The sequence below is a fragment of the Anser anser genome (genome assembly GCF_964211835.1).
Source record: "Anser anser genome assembly, chromosome: 1".
Classification (NCBI taxonomy): Eukaryota; Metazoa; Chordata; class Aves; order Anseriformes; family Anatidae; genus Anser; species Anser anser.
Genome location: NC_139720.1, coordinates 74,122,019 through 74,144,401, shown reverse-complemented (window position 1 = coordinate 74,144,401; position 22,383 = coordinate 74,122,019). Strand labels below are relative to the sequence as shown.

The 22,383-nt window shown below is 38.5% G+C and overlaps 1 protein-coding gene across 20 annotated transcripts in view; it reads left to right on the top strand.

Annotated features, from left to right (window-relative positions):
* Nucleotides 1-22,383, top strand: part of ARHGAP8 (Rho GTPase activating protein 8) — an 84,474-nt gene that overhangs the window by 7,747 nt on the left and 54,344 nt on the right. For 8 of the 20 annotated variants that reach the window (XM_083821091.1, XM_083821084.1, XM_083821078.1 and 5 more), the window contains one exon: nucleotides 17,754-17,891. The exons of 4 other annotated variants lie outside the window; for them this stretch is intronic. In XM_083821091.1, the coding sequence (XP_083677217.1) occupies nucleotides 17,754-17,891 (138 nt within the window). Of the gene's footprint in view, nucleotides 1-13,128; nucleotides 13,241-13,874; nucleotides 14,027-17,190; nucleotides 17,280-17,753; nucleotides 17,892-22,383 lie in introns of those variants that run through there. 8 more of the 20 variants (XM_083821079.1, XM_083821081.1, XM_083821080.1 and 5 more) reach the window with 4 other exon arrangements.

The following is a 22,383-nucleotide window of genomic DNA, read 5'->3' as shown; positions in this document are numbered from 1 at the left end:
ATGAAATATGAACAAAAGGTGATTTATTTATTTATTTTCTGAAAAATATACCATTGGTTTACTGTATTTTACCATGTATTTTAGAAGATGAGAATTGAAAGCTTCAGCCTGCTTGTTGAGTCTTAGCTGAGAGTATGTTCATGATGGGATGCTACAGGGTCCTCTGCTGAAGCTGAGCACTGTGGGGGAAGAAAGACAACTCACAAAAGAAGGTGGATAATTCTTGCATTCCTCAGAAGAAAGTTTTAATATAGGAACTGATCTGCTTGGGAGGAAAATGCCTGAGTGAGATCCTATCCCAGCTCAGCTGAGGTCAGTGTGAGTTATGGTGCTGATTTCCCCAGAGACAGAATTTCACTCTGTGTATGCAAGAATGCCATTAAACAGGTAGGCAAGCTTTTATGTTAAACTTGGAACTCAGAAACGGGCAGTGCCCGAAGGCTTTGTGTTGTCTTATCTGCTCTGGTGTGTCCACTGGGTGATGTTGTTCTGGCAACGTTTTTATGACCCTGCCTAATGGCAAAGAAATTCTTCTGAGACAGCATTCAGGTAGCAGAATGAGTTGCAGTTGTGTTTGCTGCTTTATTTTTCTCAGTATCTGGACCTATGATACCTACTGTTTTGCTTGACAGAAAGATTAAGCAGACTTGACAAATTCACAGTTGTAAACTTATCTTTGCAGTCAGAGCCCTACAAGTCAGGATAAAATATATGTTGTTAAGAGCTACAAAGGAAAATTCTGAAGGAAAAAGGAAATTGTGTTTGATTCAACAGCTGTCTTAGCAAATGGACTTTGGATGTAGTGTAGTACTGCTGGTGTTACAAAAACGCAAGCGATATAGGTCTTTTTTATGAGTGTCTTAAGTTTTGTTCTGAGTATGTTGACCTCGTTGATTGTTTACTGTTACCAGCTGACATCCTGTCTGTAAATATTTAATGTTGTACTGCAGTTAACGTAGAAGGAAGAGCTACACTGATAGGAACTGAAAGCTAGTAATTTTTAAGCAATTTATTATAGTTAGCTTCACATATTCCATTTGCTTCTTGTTCCCTCTGACAACCTGGTAACTGTTCTCATCCCTTATTTTTTTGTCTCTTAAAAAAGCCTTCTTTTCCTTTTGTGAAAGACCCATGCAAAGGAACCAGTAAACTACTGAAGAGACAGTGAAGGTATCTCAGTGTAGAATGGTACCTACCAACTACATACCATTAAAAGTATCAACTAAAAGAAAGAAATGGTAAACTGGGGAAAAGTCTTATTCTTAATTTCTTGTAGTTTTCTTTGCTTTTAGTTGTACCAACAGCAGGTAAAAGGCTTTGGATAGAAATCAATTTTAAGTATAAAATGCCTTTGAAAGATTAAAATATTTGAAAGATTAAAATAGCTTCTCGTTCCAGCCTTAAATCTGGTAGGATCCAATTATTATAAGTGGGATTATAATAAATTCGCCTTTTGGTTTCTTTTTTCTCTCTCTTCTTTCTTTGCCAGCAGACAGGAAACATGAATGAATTGGCTCTGGAGTCAAACAATTCATATTTGTTATTGGGGTAACTTATTTGAAACTTCTTTTTTTGTGTATTTGAAGTCAGGCAATGAGAAAAAAATACGTTTAAGAAGCCTCATGAAACCCTACAGAAGACTGACTAAATTTATGAAGAGAGAGGAATTGTTAGAAGTCATGTACCAAGGACTGAATGAAAAATCGGTATTACTTTACTCCTGAAGTACACTTCTCAACAGAAGCTCACGAAGAGCTCTGCTGTGATACCATGACTGACAATAAATGGCATGCTTTGCCACAAGGAATACCATTTATTTTCACTGAGTGTCTGCCAGGTGGGCACAGAGTGGGGTACAAGTGGGGGTTTTGATTCCAGCAGCTACGGCTGGGGGGAGTGAAACCCAGTTTCATTGTGATCCTGGTACCTGCAAAAGTACTTTGAAAGAAAATCTATTGCAATGCGAGCTAAAAGTGGCAAGATGTGATCAGGCAAAGAGTAGCAGAGCTGCCTCCTGACTAATCAGGCCACTAAGACTTCTTTGAGGCATTGATTCAAGAAAACCTTGAACACATCATTCATTTCAGCTGGGCTTCTGTGCATATATGCTTTTGCTTTATGGCTGTCCCAAATGCTTTCCTCAGTCTGGGCCTAATGGGGTTGTATATCTATTTTACATTGAGGTACAGCAAATGGCTTACAGGTGTTTGTTCTTAATAGCTAAATTAAAATGAAGAAAAGAATAAAATCCATGTTTGGATTGCACTGTCAAATGCTTTGTTGTACTGATGGGATTCTCAGAGTTTATGCCAGTGTGTCACTGTAACTGAAAACTTACCTGGTAAGCAGTGCAGAGGGTGTTTCATGGTTTTTGTTTGTTTGTTGTTGTGGTGTTTTTTTTTGGTCTGGTTTGGTTTTGGTGCTGCATAGTTTTAACTGACCATCTGAAAAGAATGGAAGGATTTTTCATGCTGACCCTGAATTCTTTCCAGGGTTTGGCATCTGAGCTACTTCTGAAAAAGAAAAAAAAAAAAAGGGGGGGGGGGGAAATGATGCTGGTTATAGGTATAACTACAGCAAAGACAACAACAGCATATACGTTAACCACTCTAAGTAAATGTATTTTTCTTGCCAACCATTTTGATAAATCAGGTGTGTTACGTAGCATTTCAGAAGAGGTAAGCAAGGTCTCTACATCCTTGGGAAGAGTATAAATGTTGTTTAAGAAAAACTCAAGGTTTATTTAAATGGTTAAATTATAAATTATGGCAGTTAGAGGAGAAGAGCCTTACCTGACAACCTTATACATTTCCAATCATTGCATTTATGAGTGGTTTGTGTGTTCTTTTCCTAGGCTATGTCCTTGCTGTCTTCCACAGCTGACTTAGGGTAGCTTTGTCCCCTTGCACCTTTCCCGAACTCTGCACTTCATTGTTTATATACTGCTTATTAAACATTTTTTAAACATATCAAAGGGAATGTTGTTGGAAGGTGCATAAAATGATAAGCTGTCAGGTGCACAAGCTTCTCTTGGAGGTCACCAGAAGGGCTTGAATGCCTGAAAAGTTACCAGTTGTTCTTTTAAACATCTGCATTAGTTGGTCTAATAAAAAAATAATCAATAAAAGCAAACCAAACAAACAAGCAAAAACCTCATCTTTCCCTCTGTTACTTGCTTAATCTCAGACCTTCATGTCACTACTGTTGTAGTCATACTGTAGAGTGTAGCAGCACCAATGACTATTTCAACATGGAATAAATATAAAATTTCTCTAAGGTTTCCATTTTTGTGGTGTGCTGCTAAGAAGAAGAATAAGCAGTGTGGTCTTGTTAGAAGTTAGCATAGGTTTAGAGAAGTGTGCATACAAGTGATGTATCTTTAGGTTTGTCTAGCAGTTAGCATATGTATGTTTGCAAGTTCAGAAAGATATGGGTACCATTGTTGTTAAGTGTCTCTGAAGAGCCTTCTAGTAGTGTTTCATGGAGATTAGTGGGCTAGAGTGCATCATTCCTGCAGTATGTTTCCATTGTTAGACTTATTAGGTGGGAAATAGGATTTGTTATCTTCCAGATACTAGAACTTTTGATTCTTTCCTAGGATGATAATTTGCGAATGTTTTGGGGTTGTAGGTAAAGAGAGAAAGGTAACAAACCAGGTGCAATGATGTCAAGTGGTTTAATGTGATATTGGGGAATTGACAAGTTTTCCTGGACTTCCGTTAAAGTGTTGAAAAGGCCTGATAGCAGAATCCACTTAATAATTGTAAGCCATATTTTCAGCCATTGTGCTAGTGCTTCATTTTTTTTCCCTACAGTCTCTTACCTGAAAACTGCTCTGTAACGTGCATGGATATAGACAAAGACCTTTGGATAAGGTAATGAGGTCTTCAGGGTAGAAGTCTTCGTAATGGGGCAGTGGTTTCACAGCCATTATTACCAAATATACATGCAAGCAGAACACCCAGTGATAAAAATTTGATCCATCTCATGCAGTGATGCACAATCCCATTTCCATCAAGTTAGTCAAAAGTATATAGGGGCAGCAAAAATGTATAAATCCTTGTTTGTTAGCTTTTCAAGGACAGGAGATACTTGATAACACATAAATCTTTCCGATAAAAAATTAACCTGCCAAAATTTTTTGAACAAATTTGAATTCAGAGTTCATTTATGCTGGGCCATTTTTCTTTCCTGTGACCTCAGTTTTTCTGATCCTGTGCAGGGAAGTTAAAAGCCACACATACTGTATCATTGAACCATGGCATGAGATGCTTCTCACATAGATTTTAACTAGTCTTTTGAAGGTCTGTATGCTATACCAGGCAAGAGAATTACTTCTTTGTAAGACATGGGCATAGCGAATAAGAAGGAAGATGAACAGGAAGCATTTTAACCACATTTCAAACTTTAAATCTAATTTGTTTTCCAGCCTTTATAATTTAGTGTGGAAAGATTCCCCTCTCCCTCCTTTCCTTTCCTATTTCTTTGTCTTCCTCTAGTTTCCTATACTACGTAGTCTTTGTTGACAAAAATATTATTTTATTATTTTATTTTGCAGTTTTCCACATATAAGGATTCTTTGTGCTCTTCTGCAAACATTACTCATCACAAGCTAATAGCTTTGCTCACAAAAGTCAGCAAAATAATAAAGTGTTTGTGACTTTTCAGTGAGTTTTAGTTTTGGTAGCAAGATAAGCCAAAATGCCTTTACGATTCTAACATCAAAAAACAGTCAAAACTCTGGAAATGTTAGATCCTTTCTCAGTTTGTGTTCAGTTGTAACTACAAAACATTTATGGATTATCTAGCATGGGATGCAATTTAAAAAATAAGGTTCAGGGGATGGGATGTGGTGATGTGAGTAGAGGGGAAGTTTGAGGTGGACTAAAAATGAAGATTATAGAAGGAAGTTCGTTTCAGGGTTAGATTTGAAGTGGCTGCTATTACTGCTTGATTATAATGAGATTATCGAACGTGTGAACTGTTTTGGGCCCTACTAAGTCCCTTGGCACATGCAGATCAATGACTGAGTTCTCATTTGAAACATTTGCTGGACTGCTTGGGCAGCTTGTGTTGACATTATGCATTGAGCTCTTATAGTAAAACACTACCAGGCTTTGCAATACTAAATTTCTTGTTTTGCACAGTAAGTTATGGTAACTCACAAATTTGCTGGGACGAAAATATTTAGTACTTGTGAATTAAGGGAAAAATAATTATTTTAGGCAGACAACCAGGTCTTTAGTGCACTGATTAAGGACAAATCCAGTGCAAATGGAGAAACAGTGGGACGACAGGTGTGGTTATCATCATTTTGCTTAGTTTTGAGTTAAGATTTGTAACTAAATATGGGCTTTACATTGCCCATATAAAATGGATTTTGGAACGGAACTCTTCTTCTTTGCTATAATGCACTGTTTCATTTTGGTGCAGCTGGGCTACAGGAGGGGTGGTGCTAAGATGGGTGAGCTATAACTGTGTCTTGACAAGAACTGGAAACAATGGCCTGAGTTGTTAAAAAAAAAAAAAAGAAGAATATTAATTTCTTTTACAAGTCCTAATTTATTCCAGCCAGAGGAATCCCCAGTGAATAATTATACATTTAAAAAATAATAATAATACACCAACTCTTTGTCCAGTAACTTGTCAGATTAATTTAATTAAAGAATACAGTCTTAAAAAAGACTTAAAAAAGTCTTGTACTCATCTGCAATTGCAAGTGTTTAATCGCTTGAGATGGAAGCACTAGTTAAACATGAGTTCAGCCCGACATAATTCTGCCACATTAGTGTGCATTACAGTATATTAATTTAGAAAGCAAGTTCCATAGATGACTGATCATTAATGCTTGTTATGGTTACATTATCGTAATCTTTGTTTAGCCAATAAACACTTACATTGAATCAAAAAAAATGGTCTTGCAGTGTGTCATATTGCAGCCACTTATCCATGTTCAGATTATTTTGTTCTAATGATACAGGAGGCTTTCTGTTAATAGGTTAAACATTAGGCACTTTTTTCCATGTACTTGCGGTGTGCCAGATGAACTAGTGGATGTGATAAGAAAATAGCTGCACTGTTTCAGACAACAAAAGAGTATTTCCAAAAATCTTTGTGCCAGCAATGGGTAGAAATAATCCCTTTACTTCAGTGCTTTCAGAAATGGGATTAGCTGATACATGCAGATATTTATACACAGTAGGGAAACAATTTCTATTTCACTCTGACATATTTAATTCTTCCCATAAATAGATTTTTGACTGTCCAGCAGGGAAGGTATGGTGAGGGTGAAGAGACTGTGCTTATGTATTTCATGGTTTCCTGTCTTTTTTTCCCCTTTACCATGTGTCACTGGTTCCCTAACTGAGGAAATCTCATGATGGGTGCTCTGTAGGTTGGAAGCATAGCCTCTGTTAACCTGCCTGTTCCAGTCCTGCAACAGAGGGGATCACAAACACTATAGAGGCAGGCACTGTGCAATACAACTGGAGACTGCCAACAGTATACAACTTTGGGAAAATATTTTACTAGGTTAGTGAGGCCTTCATGGCAGCCTGCAGGCCAGAGTCAGCTCACGGAGTAGTTCCTTCTTTCAGAGGAAAGACAGGAGGGACAGAGTCAGGTTTAGGCATCCTGCTGGGTTGCTCATGGCCCAGAACAGGCTGTGAAGGACATCCCAAACTGCACCATAGCCACTGCTGCAAGAAGGGCTTGGTAGTCCTGCACTGGACAGTCATCTTGCTCTTTCATATCTGTCCCGCTCCAGCATCTGTACTGTTAGATAATTATGTTCTAAATGTTCATATATGTGTGTGTGTAGAAAAAAATAATCAGTATGTTTCTCTTCTCCGAGTTTCTTTCTGGGGAAAAAACAGTTCTGTGAACAATTCTCATTTCAGGACTGTGCTATGCAGTGTTTACCATTCTTTCTGATGAAAATTTGCTCTCTCACAAAGTGTAACACGTTTTGCTTTATCTATTTTATATACAGTGGATGCTTACTTTAAATTAATGCAGCACTGGTTAAAAATTACTTAAGTTATCAAAAAACGCAGTCTAAATTATTGTTGGAGCAAGTACGATGTAGCATGTAAGCACCTCCTTTCTCCCTTCAGCATGAATAAATTTGTGTTCTAAATAAGGTCCAAACCTTGGAGGGGGTAAAAGGATGTTTCAAAACTGCATTTAGCATCTTTGATAAAAATGCTTACTATCTGTTTGTCAATTTACTGGTCTTTTCAGTCTTTGCTGACCCACACCTGTAAGATGAACATAGAGTAAGCTATTACTTAAGTAAACATAAGTAATTCATGCTACTAATTTAGAGATGAAAACTGTCTACATACCAGGTTATTGAGCCATCAAGCTTCCTCAAAAACTATATCACAAATGAAAAGAGTTTGTTGCTTAGAAGATTGCAGTTCTGGCTGCCAGTATAATTTTAAGTGGTAAGGAAATACAAATGCACTTATTCAGTCAAGTTTCATCATTAACAGTTTAAGCAGTAAAAGCATAGAGGGATGAATTCTTAAGCTGTAATCATTTAAGGAATTGTAAAGTAAGAGAAGATGTTTCCGCAAGTTTCAGAGAGAGCTGTGCTCTAACAGATAACAGGGGAGCAGTAAAAAATGCAGGGGACTAAAGAAGTGCGTTTTTTTGCAGTTAAGGTCTTTGCATCACTTTTGCTCCTATAGCCTCGGAGGTTTGTTAATTCTTGTACAGCCTGAGAGCTCAAAATGTGATCACGCTGAGAGAGTTGAGGAGAGAGAGGAGTTTAGGCAGGAGAAGCTGGATATCAGCAACGCAGAGGGGTGTGTTAACCAGTGGATTTGGTGGTAGTTGCAGTTTGCTCTGGTGAGAGCAAAAGGATATACAGAGGAACTAAGCCAGGATGAGGGAACTAGAGAGAATGTGGAAAAGAAGAGGGTTGTGGTGGAAGGGAAAACAGAGAGATGAGCAAACGGGAAAGACAGGGAAAAGGAGAGAGCTTGGTGGATGGGAAGACAGAAAATGAGGTGAGAGCTAAAGAAGGAATTGATCAACTTGAATGGGCACAGAAAAGTATGACTGAAAACACTGTCATGGAGGGAAGACCAGTAGCAGATCCCTGGCTCTCCCTCCTTCTTCCTCTTGCCAGCGAGATCCTGGATGACCAAGGAGCTGGTGTTCGGCTGAGCAAAAGATAGGATTGTCTCATCCTGTCTAGAATGGGGAAACTCAAAAGAGCACGAGCACAAAAACCCAGGGGTAAGTTGCCAGCAAAAATTGATACCAAAATCAGAGTCCCTAGATCAGAAAGAAGTAGTGCCTGGGAGTAGGGGTAGGCTAGGTGGATAACTCTACCCCTCCCCATGCACTGTGGAGGCGAGGACCATGGGAGTGCCAAATAACTGTAGCACTCTCTCCACAGTAATTGCTCTGCCAAGTTGAGACACCAGCCAGGATTTCTGCACAGCACTGTGTTGGGGGTTCCACCATATTGTGTTGCTTTCTGTGGCCCAGAACAGCAGCGTGGACGTGCTGTGTGGCTCAGATGTTAGAAGAGCAAAGCCCTGTTTTCAGGGTGGCATCAAAACTCCAAAGAAAGAAAGAAATTGAGAGATGACTGGGGGCTTTGGATAGTTACAGAATAATGATTCAGTATTTATCCAGGAGTAAATACTGGGGAAAAAATACAGCCGCGTGAACTTGGGCTTCTTTCCAAGTTTAGGACAATATTTACCATCACCAAGTAGACACTGTTCTCCTATTTTCCAAGCACTGAATGGATGAGACTAGTAGAAAATTGCTTTTAGAGAAATCAGTGCTGTTTGATCAGTGTGTAACTTGGTGTGATAGAGCACAGAGACTTGTGACAGGGTGACTGTCTTCCTTGCTTTCTGATTTTCAAGGCTGTATCTCAATCCATGGCAGGAATTAACCTCTGTGTGTGCTTCTTCTCTGATCATTACATAAAAAGAAGCTCAAAATCCACCAAACTAATGATAACAAAGGATAAAGTGTTTGGCAACTTTTTAAGGCTATATGCATGTAATTTTTAGTTTTAGTATTCTATTTTGGCATAATATTTTTATCATAATATTTACAAGTTAGTAACTTTCTGTCAATATAAATATATCAACCTGTGTATGATCATCATACTTCAAATTCTTTTTTTGCAGTTTGCTGAACTACTTTTTTCTTTTAAAATGAATTTTTCTTGGAAAGTTTGGTTAAAAATGTTTTGACGCTTCAGAGGAATGTGGCCACCTCTATGAATTTGTGTATTTATCTTTACTGCACTGAAATCAATGGAAGTTATTATAGTAATAAAATTAATTTTGGAATAGAGCCTAAATGGAAAATGTAATAAAATTAAAGCTGTTTAAATTTTTCTGAGTTTCAGTTCAATACCATTTTTCATCAATATTGATGTGTGGAAGTAATAATGGAATATTTGCCTTCACAGGCTTCTCAGTATTTTTGGTTTGGGTATTTCAGTGTCGTGCAAAGCCTGAGACGCTGGCAGGTGACTCCGCTCTCTTCTTGTGAAGCCTGGCTGCGTGGCTGGCATCCTGGCAGAGCTCAGGAGTCCCAGCTGGAAGGTAGATCTCCACCGAGTCTATGGACTCGATGGAGAGGCACTGTAATGAACAGGAGACCCACTGCATTTTAAGAACAGTTTGATCCATCTGTTCCCATTTCTGTTCTAGTCAGCGTGGTACAGTTGGATCTTACACTGCAAATCTTCACAACTCTACTGCAGGGTGTAGGCCTGACTTTGGGACCTCGTATGTTCTCCAAAACACGCGAGCTGCTGCCAGATACAACTGAGAACATGCCTGTTGGTTACAGGCTCCCATCTTCCTTCATCCCTTGGTATTGGCTGAAAGCATGGCAGCAGGAGGGCTGGCGCAGGCAGGGCTGCGTAGCGGTGGCAGTGTGCTGTACAGCCTTGTGATGCCAGGAAGGCAGATGAAGTAACAGACCTCACAAGAAAGTGCGGGTTTTGTTGTTGTTTGTTTGTTTCTCAGGGGAAATACTATGCCAAATGCTTCCAGTAGTTTTATCTAAAGGGGGGAGGGAATCTGGGTCTTGAGGGTAAACCTCTGCTATGAGGTTATGCATACAGTATATACAGTATGAACATACAGTATATTCAATATAAACGGCAGCCTGACACAAAGAAGAGAAGCAAGAGCGAGAGAGAGGAAACAGGAGGGCTGAAAGTGTTAGTATGACAGCTGTAGATTAAAAAGTAAATAAATCCCAAAGCCCCACCTGCTGACAAGTGAAACTTTAACAGGTTGTGGTATGATAATTCGTAAAAGCTCTGAAAAAGAAAGGATTTGCCATATTTTCACCAGTGACAGATCTTGATTCTGGTGTTGGTATTTAAAAATGAGTCTGTGTGTGCTCCGTACCCTCATGTGGCCGGCTTCTGCAGGATTTTGCACAAAATCAAAATCAGAAAGTAGGAGAAGAAGAGTTGGAGGGGGTCAGTGCTGCTGCAGGATTTGGGGCAGGGAGGTTGTTGGAATAAATGCTCCCCTTGGAAGAAATAGTGCAATGAAGGATGGCTGTGATAACCTGCACTGCTCATGTTTCTTGCCTGGGTGTACCGCTATTCTGATGCTGAACCACAGTTTCCTTTTTAAAAGCTAATCCCTAAGTTATATATGTGAAAATACAGTGATCCTCTCGAACTATATTTTTTTTCTGTCATATAAAAATTTATCTAGAAGGGACAGCCTCTGAGAAGCAAGGCAGGCTTTTGACATTAGCTGGACTAGACCCAATGCAGTCATTAAACTGATTGAAGCACCTCTCCTATGAAGAGGGCCTGAGAGGGCTGGGACTGCTCTGCCTGGAGAAGAGGAGGCTCAGGGTGTGATCTCATGAGTGTGTATAAATACTTAAAGGGAGGCTGCAAAGAGGACAGAGCCAGGCTCTTGTTAGGGTTGCCCAGCACCGGGACAAGCGGCAGTGGGCACAAACTGGCAGACAGGAGGTTCCCTCTGAACATCAGAAACCCTTTTGTGCTGTGTGGGTGATGGAGCACTGGCACAGGTTGCCCAGAGAGGTTGTGGAGTCTCCTCCTTGGAGATCTTCAGAAGCCACCAGTACGTGGTGCCTGGGCAGCCTGCTCTTGGTGGCCTTCCTGGATCAGGGACTGGGCCAGATGGCCTCCAAAGGGCCCTTTGTTTTTTGTAAATAAAACACACATTATCACACTAGTTGCTAATTGTTAATTTTAGAAATGTCGAAATACCATTCCGAATACTAATGAACAAATTAATCACTGGTTGGAATATCAATCACTAAGTGTTTTCTTTGCATCATAACTTTAAAACAACAATGGTATCTTCATTTTGAATATCATGTGAAAAAAGTTAACACAAAATGAAATATATCTGGCCCAGAATTAATTTAATTTTTTAAGAAAATTGTTATTCAGTGGGGAATTGCAAAATTTTCTCTTGAAAATATTTTTTTAGGTCTTTTCCCAGTATATGTGCTTTTAAATTGGGTGTAAATAATTGTAAATTGTGCTTTTAAATTGGCTGAAAATGAAGATGATAATTTTCAAGAAGAAATGAATATAATTATTATGAAATAGTTGGTTTGTGTTTGAAAATCTTCAAAGTGGTAGAACCATATCTACAGTGCAGCAAGTTATGGAAATGCATGGTTGCCTTTGGTGATAATTACTATTACATTAGTATCAGATCTGTAAAATGTTATGAAATTAAAAAAAAAGCTTCACTAGCCATTAGAAGCTCTTAATTATTGTGACTGTTAACAGGTACTTGTTTTACTGTAGTAGGTGGGAGTTGTAGTCATATACTAGGATGCAAATTCATTTCTTCTGCATAAACTTGAAACCGAAAGTTAAACTTTGCATCAGCCAGTGAGAGCCTCGCTCTAGTTCACACACCCAATAACTGTGATCACTCTAATGACTAATCCCTCCTCAACGAAATAGGTAAACATATGCCTGTAATTAAGCAGATGTTTGCTTGCTTTGTTGATGTGAATATTTATTTTATTCCTGGAAAACTACTTAGATATCCATTCTCTGGTTAGAAGAAAATGGATGGTATCTAGTCTGAGGACTTGTGGGTCTAGAACAAGCATCCTTAAGCTGTGGGATATGCAGGGTGGGCAGCAGAGAGCAGGCAGGCTGGTCTTTTAGCTTGTTTGTTTGTTTGGCATAGGGTAATTTCCCAGTTAAAGTGCTTTGAAGTAACAGTACAATATGTAACCTTCTGGGAGAGGAGAAGAATGTGCTTGTATATGCATTTTCTCAACAACCAGACCATAAATTTACCTATCTTATTTTTAACATGCTTAGATGGAAACAAACTGGTATGAAGCAGGGTATTGAAATTAAATTAAAAGGAGAGTTTGAAAAGCTCAATTTCTTTCTCACCTCCCCACCTGAGTCTGGATTTTTAATTTAAGGGAAGTACCCTTATTGCTACTTGGAGCAGCTGCTTGGGAAAACAGCTTCTAAATAGTATTTTTAGCTCCTGATGTTCTCTTTGGGTGTGTTACTTAGTATTGTGTTTACGAAGTGCTCCGCAGAGAATTTGACAAAAAGCAATGATTAGGTACAGGAAGTGCTGTTTTTTCCATTTTATGTATGTTAATGCTCACTTGAAATTTTCATGAAGCTGTTGCATGTGCAACGTGAGGTATACAATGTTTTACCGTAATAAACCTTACGGCTGCCATAGAAGTGACTTTGGTGTGAGGGTATGGACTATATATCTTCATCAGATAAATACAATTAGGAAGATATAAAGAAGATTAATGTTGTTTATAGAAGTGAATTAATCCTAAATTCTGTTGTTTATCATCCAAATGTGTATAATGTATTTTGTAGAATAACCCCCCGAATAAAAACAGATCAATTGGTTGGTAGTCTTGTTATTATATGCAGCTTTCTTTTTGGACTGCTGTTTTAAAATTCTTTCGTAGTACTCTGTGTTCTAGGAAAATGGTGCCTAAATGCAAATGAGTTTGTTCTTGAGCAATAACTGGGTAGGAGGATTTGTGTTACTGTTATTTTTTTCTTTTCTTTTTATACCTGTGTAGTGTGTAAAATATGGCACACTGTGCTCACAGCTTCGTTTATTTTTGTAGGGTTGACCTGACAACCATTTCATCCTGCAAGAATCAGTTAGCAAGATCTGCGCAGACTTCCTCCTAAGGGGAAACATGTCTGAGATTGACTATGAGAAGTTAGCTGAAATAGGTAAATATGTTTTATTATACTTCAAATGGCATCTGTGTAGAATTACAGGTGATTTAATAGAGTATGTTCAGTAAATGAGAGGCTTCACTGGCATTTTGTAACGCTTCTTGGAGCAATCCCATATGAGTTACAGCCACTGTACTAATAGGTACCCTATTAAAGCCATTAGGGTTGAAGGTTAGTTTAATACATGCTTCTCTTATGAATTATTGGTAGATGTTCCCAGTGCAATTCTAGGCTGTTGGAATATCACCATCATCACATATTGTGGCACAAATGGGAGTCATTACTCCAAAGAGACACGTATTGAATGAGCATAGAGATTGCTGTATTGTGTGTTATCTCCAAAGATGTTAGTCGACCTGAGCAATATGACCATGGCATTAGGGGGCTCGTCATTTTGAAAGATCAGCATTATGTTTTTTTTCCCCTGAGATTTTGAGGATGTCAGGCTGAACTCCAGAGCAAGTGTCTTCCAGGTTTTTTTGTTTGTTTGTTTTTCCCCCTCTGCCTCAGTCTCCCTGACCGTCCATTTAGCTCCGATTTCTCCTTGTCATGACTTTCAACTGCAGCTGGCCAGCGTTCTATTCTTAAGGCCTGTTTCAAAACCCATGGAAAGCAGTTTTCCTCTCAGCCTTGGCAGGTTCTGGATCAGGCCCTTTGTGGTGTCTCCCAGCAACGGTTGAACAGCAGTAGCAGTGTGAGTGGTAACAGATGATTCTCTGCTATGGCTCATGAAGCAGGACAATAAACTCCTATCATTTGCAGGAGAAAAATGGAGCTCAGGTATTCCTCAGTTTGGAACAATTAATCTTCTTTTTTATTTGTGTTTATTTGGAAATGTCTCTTGAGATCCAGTCTTCTTGTTCATGTATGGGGAGAAAAATAAGGAAAAGAAAAAGAATAAACAAAGAATTATTTACTACATTAGGGTTAACTAGCTTTTCAAGTAGTTTGTGATTACTGCTGGGACTGCTTTAGTCCCTGTGAATAACTGCAGTACAAATGGTCATGCATATTTTGCTTCTCTAGTTCTTTGCCATTTTTTAAAGCCAGATAGCTATCTGTACTTGGTTACAAATCCCGCTTGTTGGAAGCCTGTCTATTACTATATATAATAAATATATATATATATTTACAGGAGGAATTGGCATCCACCTCTCTGTACTAAAGGCTGTAGTTGGAATATTAGTTGTTTCTGTTTTTAACTTGAATATACATTTCACTTTTAATAAGGCTTGTTAAGTTTCAATGGATTCTGGTACATACTTTCTATTTCCCGCTTCACATTCCCACCCTGTCACATTCTCTATTTTCTTTGCAACTTTTTGTTACTTAGGGTGGTTACAGTGCTCAGATATGGAAACCTACTAAACAAATCAGCGCTTTTGTTTTTTGGCATTTTAATGTGACTTTAAATACATAAATAGAGGGGGAAAATGGTGAAATTCAGGTATTGGGTTATATTTGTATTGTTCTTTTTGGCTTTGGGGAAAAAAGTCATTCTTTAAAGGGAAAGAATACTTTTCCAGTTGAGGTTAGTGTAGCTCTTTATATATGATACACTTCTAAATGGTAGAATAATACAGATTTTGGAGACAATAAAAAAATTAAATTTTTGTGTATGTGGAGAACTCTAATGGTATATTTCTAAACACAGGTGTTTCTTTTTTTTTTTTTTTCCCTGAGACTAATAGGACTGTTGCTTTATTTTCTGAGGAAGCTTTAATTTGAATTCAAACATAAATAAATTTAAGGAAAAATATATGTTGCGACTGCTCTTTGTCTTTGAGAAGCCCAGCCATTGGTTATAATTTTCATCCTTTTGAAATACGTTTTTGGTACTAACCATGTTAAAAACAAAAATGAGACAAGAAGATTTCATGTAACCATTTATAGAATAGAAAGATACTGGGAAACTGAGTGTAAAGCATTCAAAAATATTTAGTGAGAGTTTTTTCTCTGACATGTATTAGCTACTGGTACATAAATCTGGCTGAAATCAATACCTAAAATATTCTGTCTGCCCTAGTGTATCTTTGGTGGTGCTTAAGACATATAAAATTATCAGAAGGTGAAACACTCTTGAAGGACTTAAAATTAAGTGGCACTAATAGTGTTACAGATAAACCTGCTGATTCCACCATATTAAAAGTTGTATGATAATAGAGATGGTTGATGTACAGGGTGTGGTGTACTCTAGCAGAACATAATTTTTCTTTTTACGTGTATGTACTTTTTTTTTTCCTTCTCTTTACACGTTTGTGCTTGCAGCCCAGAAAACCAACTGTATCCTGGGCTGCATCAAAAGAAACGTGGCCAGCAGGTTGAGGGAAGTGAATCTCCCCCTCTGCTCTGCTCTCGTGAGACCCCACCTGGTGCCCCAGCACAAGAAGGACATGGACATATTAGACCAAGTCCAGAGGAGGGCCACAAGGATAATCAGAGGGCTGGAGCACCTCTCCTATGAAGAGGGGATGAGGGAGTTGGGGTTGTTCGTCCTGGAGAAGAGAAGGCTCCAGGGAGATCTTATAGCAGCCTTCCAGTTCCTAAAGGGGGCCTACAGGAAAACTGGGGAGGGACTCTGTTAGGGAGTGTAGTGATAGGACAAGGGGGAATGGTTTAAAACTAAAAGAGGGAAGATTTAGATTAGATTTAAGGAGGAAGTTCTTTACTCAGAGGGTGGTGAGGCACTGGAACATGTTGCCCAGAGAAGTTGTGAATGCCCCATCCCATGCTCGAGATGTTTAAAGCCATGTTGGATGGGGCTTTGGGCAACCTGGTCTAGTGCAACATGTCCCTGCACATGGTAGTGGGGGATGGAATTAGATGGTCTTTAAGGCCCCTTTCAGCCCAATCCATTCTATGATTCTATGTTTTCTTCTCTTAAGCCACCAAGACACTTGTGTGTTGATGGGTTAATATAATGTTTATTCCAGTCATAGAATCATAGAATATCCTGACTTGGAAGGCACCCACAAAGATCATGGAGTCCAACTCCTGGCTCTGCTCAGGACCACCCAAAAACCAGACCCTATGTCTGAGAGCGTTGTCCAAATGCTTCTTGAACTCCGTCAGGCTCAGTGCTGTGACCACTGCTCTGGGGAGCCCGTTCCAGTGCCTGACCACCCTCTGGGTGAAGAACCTTTTCCTAACATCCAGCCTGACCATCCCCTGTCCCAGCTCCATGCTGTTCACTCAGGTCCTGTTGCTGTTCTCAGAGAGCAGAGCTCAGCGCCTGCCCATCTGCTCCCCTCGTGAGGAAGCTGCAGGCTGCCATGAGGCCTCCCCTCAGCCTACTCTGCTCTGGACAGAACAAAACGAGTGACTTCAGCTGTTTCTCATATGTCTTCCCCTCTAGACCCTTCACCATCTTTGTAGCCCTACGTTGGACACTCTCTAATAGTTTTATGTCCTTCTTATATTGTGGTGCCCCAAAACTGCACACAGCACTCGAGGTGAGGCTGCACCAGCGCAGCACGGAGCAGGACAGTCACTTCCCTCAAACCCACTAGCAATGCCATGGTCGATGCACCCCAGGGTATGGTTGGCCCTGTTGTTGGCCCCTAGTCAGTTTCTAGGAAGCATTCACTTGGATAGTGTGGCAACCTTAGGGCCAGCAGTTATTCCAGAATCTGCATTGATCTGGGGAGGTACTTAGGATCATTCCTTCTTGAACTGTACAAAAGTTTGGAAGAATTTTGGGGAAAAAATAACAAACCAAACCAAACCTTCAGCCAAGATTGTTTGACTTTGTATTGCTCATTTTAGTGCAAAGTAGATTTTAACTTGAGGATCTAGTCCAGAATCTACCAGGGCGGGGGGGGGACACGAGGGGAGAAAGATGCCTATTGATTTCATTGGGCTTGAGATGATCTTTTGAGTGCCTTAGCTTGGCCTCTAGCTGGACTATATGATGGATCGACATTTGTCTGCTTTGCTTATTGCAGGTTCTGAAGGTTGAAGGATTTAAAGAAAATGGTGGATTTTCATGCAGTTAAGATGGAGGCTTTTTTTCACTTTGATACCTTCATGCAAGGTATCTTTTTGCAAGTCTGCTTTCAGACAGTGCACACATGGAGTAGTTGTCAATGCGCATTAGCATACTGAAACTTTGACTTCCCCGTTTGGACAACCTTGAAGTAAAAGACAAGAAGATGTAGATGGTACAACAAGCAGATTGTGAGAGTCTAGGAAATAATGAGACAACAACAGCAGTTGTGAATAGCGAGGTCACAGCATGCCAACTGTCCAGTCATTATCAAGATTTTTATGAGCATTGCAGCAGATACTAATTTTAAGTAGGATGTGAAGGTAGCTTTGAGTTATTAGAAGATTGTTTTTTCCACACTGGAGAGTGGAGAAAGAGCGAGAAACTGAACCGAAAATGAAACAAATGGTGATCAAGGCCTGTGTTTTTGATTGAGGAAAAATTTACCCCCTTAATATTTCATCAGAGGCAAAAGTTTTTCTTTGTTCACTAGTACTTAAGCATTCTTGCTTGCTTCTTTAGAACTGCAGAAAGATGAAGCAGAAGATGCACAGTCAGGACAGGAAAAAACATTTATGTCTCCACCATTTGAGGATACTGAGCTAAATATCAATCACCCCTACTATGATGTTGCAAGACACGGTATCATCCAATTAGCAGGTATGTTTGGAGAAAGAGCATGACTTCACATTATTAAACCCCTTACCATATTTTTCTCACTGTACTCCTTGAGGTGATGCATTGTAATCATGCTAATACTTTCAGCCTTAATCCTGAAAAGTAGTTGAATAGTAACGTGATCCCTTGCTTTTCTAAAGGTGACATATGAGCTAAATATTTGAGCTTAATCTTGCTTTAAAATATAACCATAACAATATATTACAATCTAAGTCCTAACTGTGGCTGTAACAGAGCTGTACTTTATTTCAGTGACAAGTTGTTTTGTTTTCTGAATAACCTGAAGTGTTGTGAAGCCACACATGTAATCATTTTTCTAGTCTGCTCAGGAAAGGGCATGCAGCTAAAGAGATATGGGTTACTGTATAAAAACTAATAAAAGGCAGAAAGGAAACGGTTGACATAAATGTTAACTACATTTATCACCTGACTTTACGTTGTGATATGGAGAGAAGTTATGGGTACATAACATATTTGAATATTGGATCATTTGATATTTACAGTTATTTAGTTTTAAAACTTTCTGGCAATATTCAGGACACGCAGGCACATTTATGAAATAAAAGCACCTCTTTAAAGTATACATTACTTTTTTTTATCCATTTGGTTTATGTTGGGAATTAACACAATTGTTAAGCTAATATTAATAACCAGAGTACTGAACTAAAAAAAAATACAATAAGAAATAAAAATTTTTAACACCGCTCATTCTAATGAAGCTTAAGATTGCACAATAGTACAAACTTTTTGCACCTCATACTTAAGTGGGCATGATGGGCCTGTGGTTTTTCTGGAAAATGATGAACTCAAGTTATAGGTATTCACCTTCCTGAATTTGAGCCATAAACAGGATGTCATCCAGATGAGTATGACCTTCAGCAAAACCAGTCCTCTGAAGAAGTTTGATTGAATAGGGTAGGAAAAACTGTTGTCGTTTGACTTCTGACTGTAGTGGAATGAGAATTTTACCCATACTAATGTCTCTTCTTGAAGCTAGTTATACACAGGATAATAATTACCTTTTACCTTCATCAAAACTAACACCCCAACGTAAGATTCCTATCCATAAACAAGGGAATAACATCCACACTCTTGTGAGTAAAAAGCTACTGCCTACTAGCCCAATAGGATGTTTCTCGCTCAAGCACCATTTTGGGATGGAGGAAATCCCAAGAGTTATTAATGAAATCATGGAAATCAAACTGACGAAGTGTGAAATAATGTGTTAACAGACACATTGGATACACCAGAATCACTCTAAGAACTTCTCCCATCTGCTTTATTAGGCAGTGCTACTGAAGGAGCTCTCTTTTAAAACATTATTAAGAGTTTTTTTTTCTCCTGCTAGTATACTCAAGATCCAGTTGTGATGGGCCATATATTTACTGCTTCAGCTTTAATCATGCACAACTATTTAGTAAACATTTGTTGTTGGTCCTCATTTTTCATTCAGTCAAAGCTGCCCTGGAAGTCAGAAGCACTTGGTATTTGTCTGGTTTAGTGGTGGTAATTCTAAAGGGTCCTTTTGTGTTTATCTTGCTGGGAGGAATCATTATGATTTTTACAGCTATAGGCAGACCTGCCTGATGATGAGCTGAAACCCCTGGGTCTGCATTTTGAAAAATTTTGTTTTCTCTGTCCCGTTGTACTGGAGGGGAAGGGAACAAGTTGGCAGTCCTAGTAATCTCTGCTGGACTGACCAATAAGACATTTCCTGCTCATTTTGAAAAGTGAGTAAGTAAAAGTTCACTTATTGCCTAGGCAAACAAAAGCCACAACTTCCATAGTCGCAGACTGACACTACCATTTGACTTGGAAGAGTTAAAATGGTGGGGGAACTCAAAAAAGGGTTAAGTTTTAGATGAGATGATGAAATATACTGGAACAGCTCCTTTTAAAAATCATCACTTTTACTGTTGGTGAAACGGAGTACATGTGGTGGGGACAGAGTGATAACCAACCTGTCCATTCCAGATCAGTCTCAACTGCCTTCATTTTATGTGTATGCCTTTGCCTTATTCCTGTATTAGAAAATGGGAATGTGCTTAAGTGTAGTCTGGAGTGAAAACAATAGTGGTTTTTAAAGAGACCTCCTGGTAGTGGTAGCATTCATTGATTCTTCTTGGAACTTCCTTCATATCAGTGTTTGCTTGGAGTACAATCCAAACATTAGATATGCTCCTGGTATAAATTTGCTGAAGTAAGTGGAGGTATTCACAAGATGAATCTTGGCTGAAAGATTGGATTTTCTATGATGTTTTTTGCCTTAATATAGCAGTCTTTTGTAGGGAAAATGTCCCCTAGTCTTTGTCTAAGCTTGGAAAAGAGTGACTTTAGCTGCCATTTCAGTCAGAAATATATGATTGGATTTTGCAAGTCTACTGGACAATTTTAATGCAAAGCACAAGCCAGGAACTGTGCTTCAGAATGCAGTATACGTGCATGTAAAATAATTCTGATAGTAGAGTGTAGGATGGGAACATAGAGGTGTGCATACGCATGCAGAAACATGTAGGAGGTAAAATACCATCCAAAGGCATGCTTCACCTCCACAAAAGGAGACCTCCCTATCCCTGCTGTTAACTGGAGTGGAGTCAGGTTTGAATGCTTTCTGGATTTACATTCAAGTGAGGAAAGGATGAGCTCTTCAGATCTCCTTCCCATCTTGCAAGAGGCCCGTCCCTTTTGAAACAAATCATTTTAAAATGATTAATACTTGGTTATTATGATTTTAATAATCTCTTTGAAAAATAGAAAGTGTAATTTCAGTGTTTGGAATGGCTGTTTTAAAGCAATTTTAAAAGCTGTTCCTTCCGTTTAAATTCTGTCCTTGAAAGACAATGGGATGTATTGTTTGAAGTGACTGAAGAAAAAGAAAGAATTCAGGTGAAAATATTTGCAGTGATTTACCCACCTTTTACAATGATCTAATTTCCAAGTTATTAAAAAAAAATAAGATTCCTCTTCACTTCTTGTAAATTGACTTGTACGTGCTTTCTATAACAATAGGTTTGACTACGTGCAATGGAGATTTCTGAGTTCTATTTATACAGTGTGAAACAATTAAATAAAAACAGGGAATATTTTTAAAAGGTGTAAGCTTTAATTATTTTTTATTAATTATGTTGGTTTATCTCATTAACACCAAAGTGCAGCTGACTATTCAAAGCACATGTAAATGGAACAGTTCTGCAGTGCTGGTTCTTTTTATTTCCATCTTTAAGGAGAAATTTCAGTCTGTTGCCTAAAAAGAAAGTAGACTTGTTTTTTTTTTTTTTTTTTTGTGGCAAAAAGGAAGGGACATATAAGCATATAAGATGTATCAAGCTTCCCATTTTTCTATGGTTTGCTTCTATAATATCATTGCTGATAACTTTTTATAGTACTTTTTTTTTTTTGTTTTAATGTGTGATGATTTTGAATGAGTCTGTCCCCGATGCTTATGTTTTCATTAACTACTAGTTACATCATCTTATGTGTTTGATTAAACTCTCTAATGGAAGTAAAGTGTGTTATTGTTTTAACTCTGTATTTTGCTTATCATTTTTTCTGCTTTTCTGGTTATATTTAAAGATTTGAAATGTTGGTTCTTTGGGAGAGACTGACTATATTTTTCTTCAAGCTTCATTTTAAGCACATTTATGATTTTAGACTTGTGAATTAGAAACTGATTTAAATTGTGCTACGTAGATCAGACTGTGAAAGATAGTGGTAATGTAGTTTTTGTGACATGTAAGGAGAAACAGTAGTGAATTACCTAGTAAGACTAAGACACGGGTCTTTATAACGTTCAGGCCATATCATTGTCAGCTTTGCCACTTCCTGCAATACCTTCAGGAGCAGATTTGTAGTATATAAATTGCAGTGCAACAAGAAAGAACTGTGTTTAAAACTTTTCTTCTTAAAAGAAAAAAAAATGGACAAAGTAAATCGTATTTCCAAAGGGTATTCCTGAAATTGTTATCTTTGGCATTATATCATGAATAATACCCTTTTGGTGAAAACAAAAAATCAACTGGAGAGGCCTAAGACTTGGACACTTTTCAAAAAGGAAACTGAGGGCTTTGTAACTTATCTGCAGTACATGAGAAGATGTTAATGTGGGCTTTGCACTTTAGGAAGCCTGTCCTAACCATTTGGTTGTTGTCATTTTAAATACATGGGTTCAAATCCTTCAGGCGGGAATTGAGTTTGGATTTTCCACATTGAGACAGTTTTTCTGTTGCTTCTTTCTCCAACTACTTCCTTCTCAGAATGTCAAATAAAACAAATCCTTTTCTCACTTTTGAACATCAGCCTGCAACAGTGTCACTTTTAAAGACAGAGCAGAGTTAATTTCATCAAAATATATGGACATGTTTTCTTGCTGAATCTGAGAAAATACAGAGAATCAGCCAGATGTACCTGTGTTTAGAGGTTAGGTTCAGGAATGACTTTAACTCACTGGTATTTCAGCTAATTTTCCATACTTTAA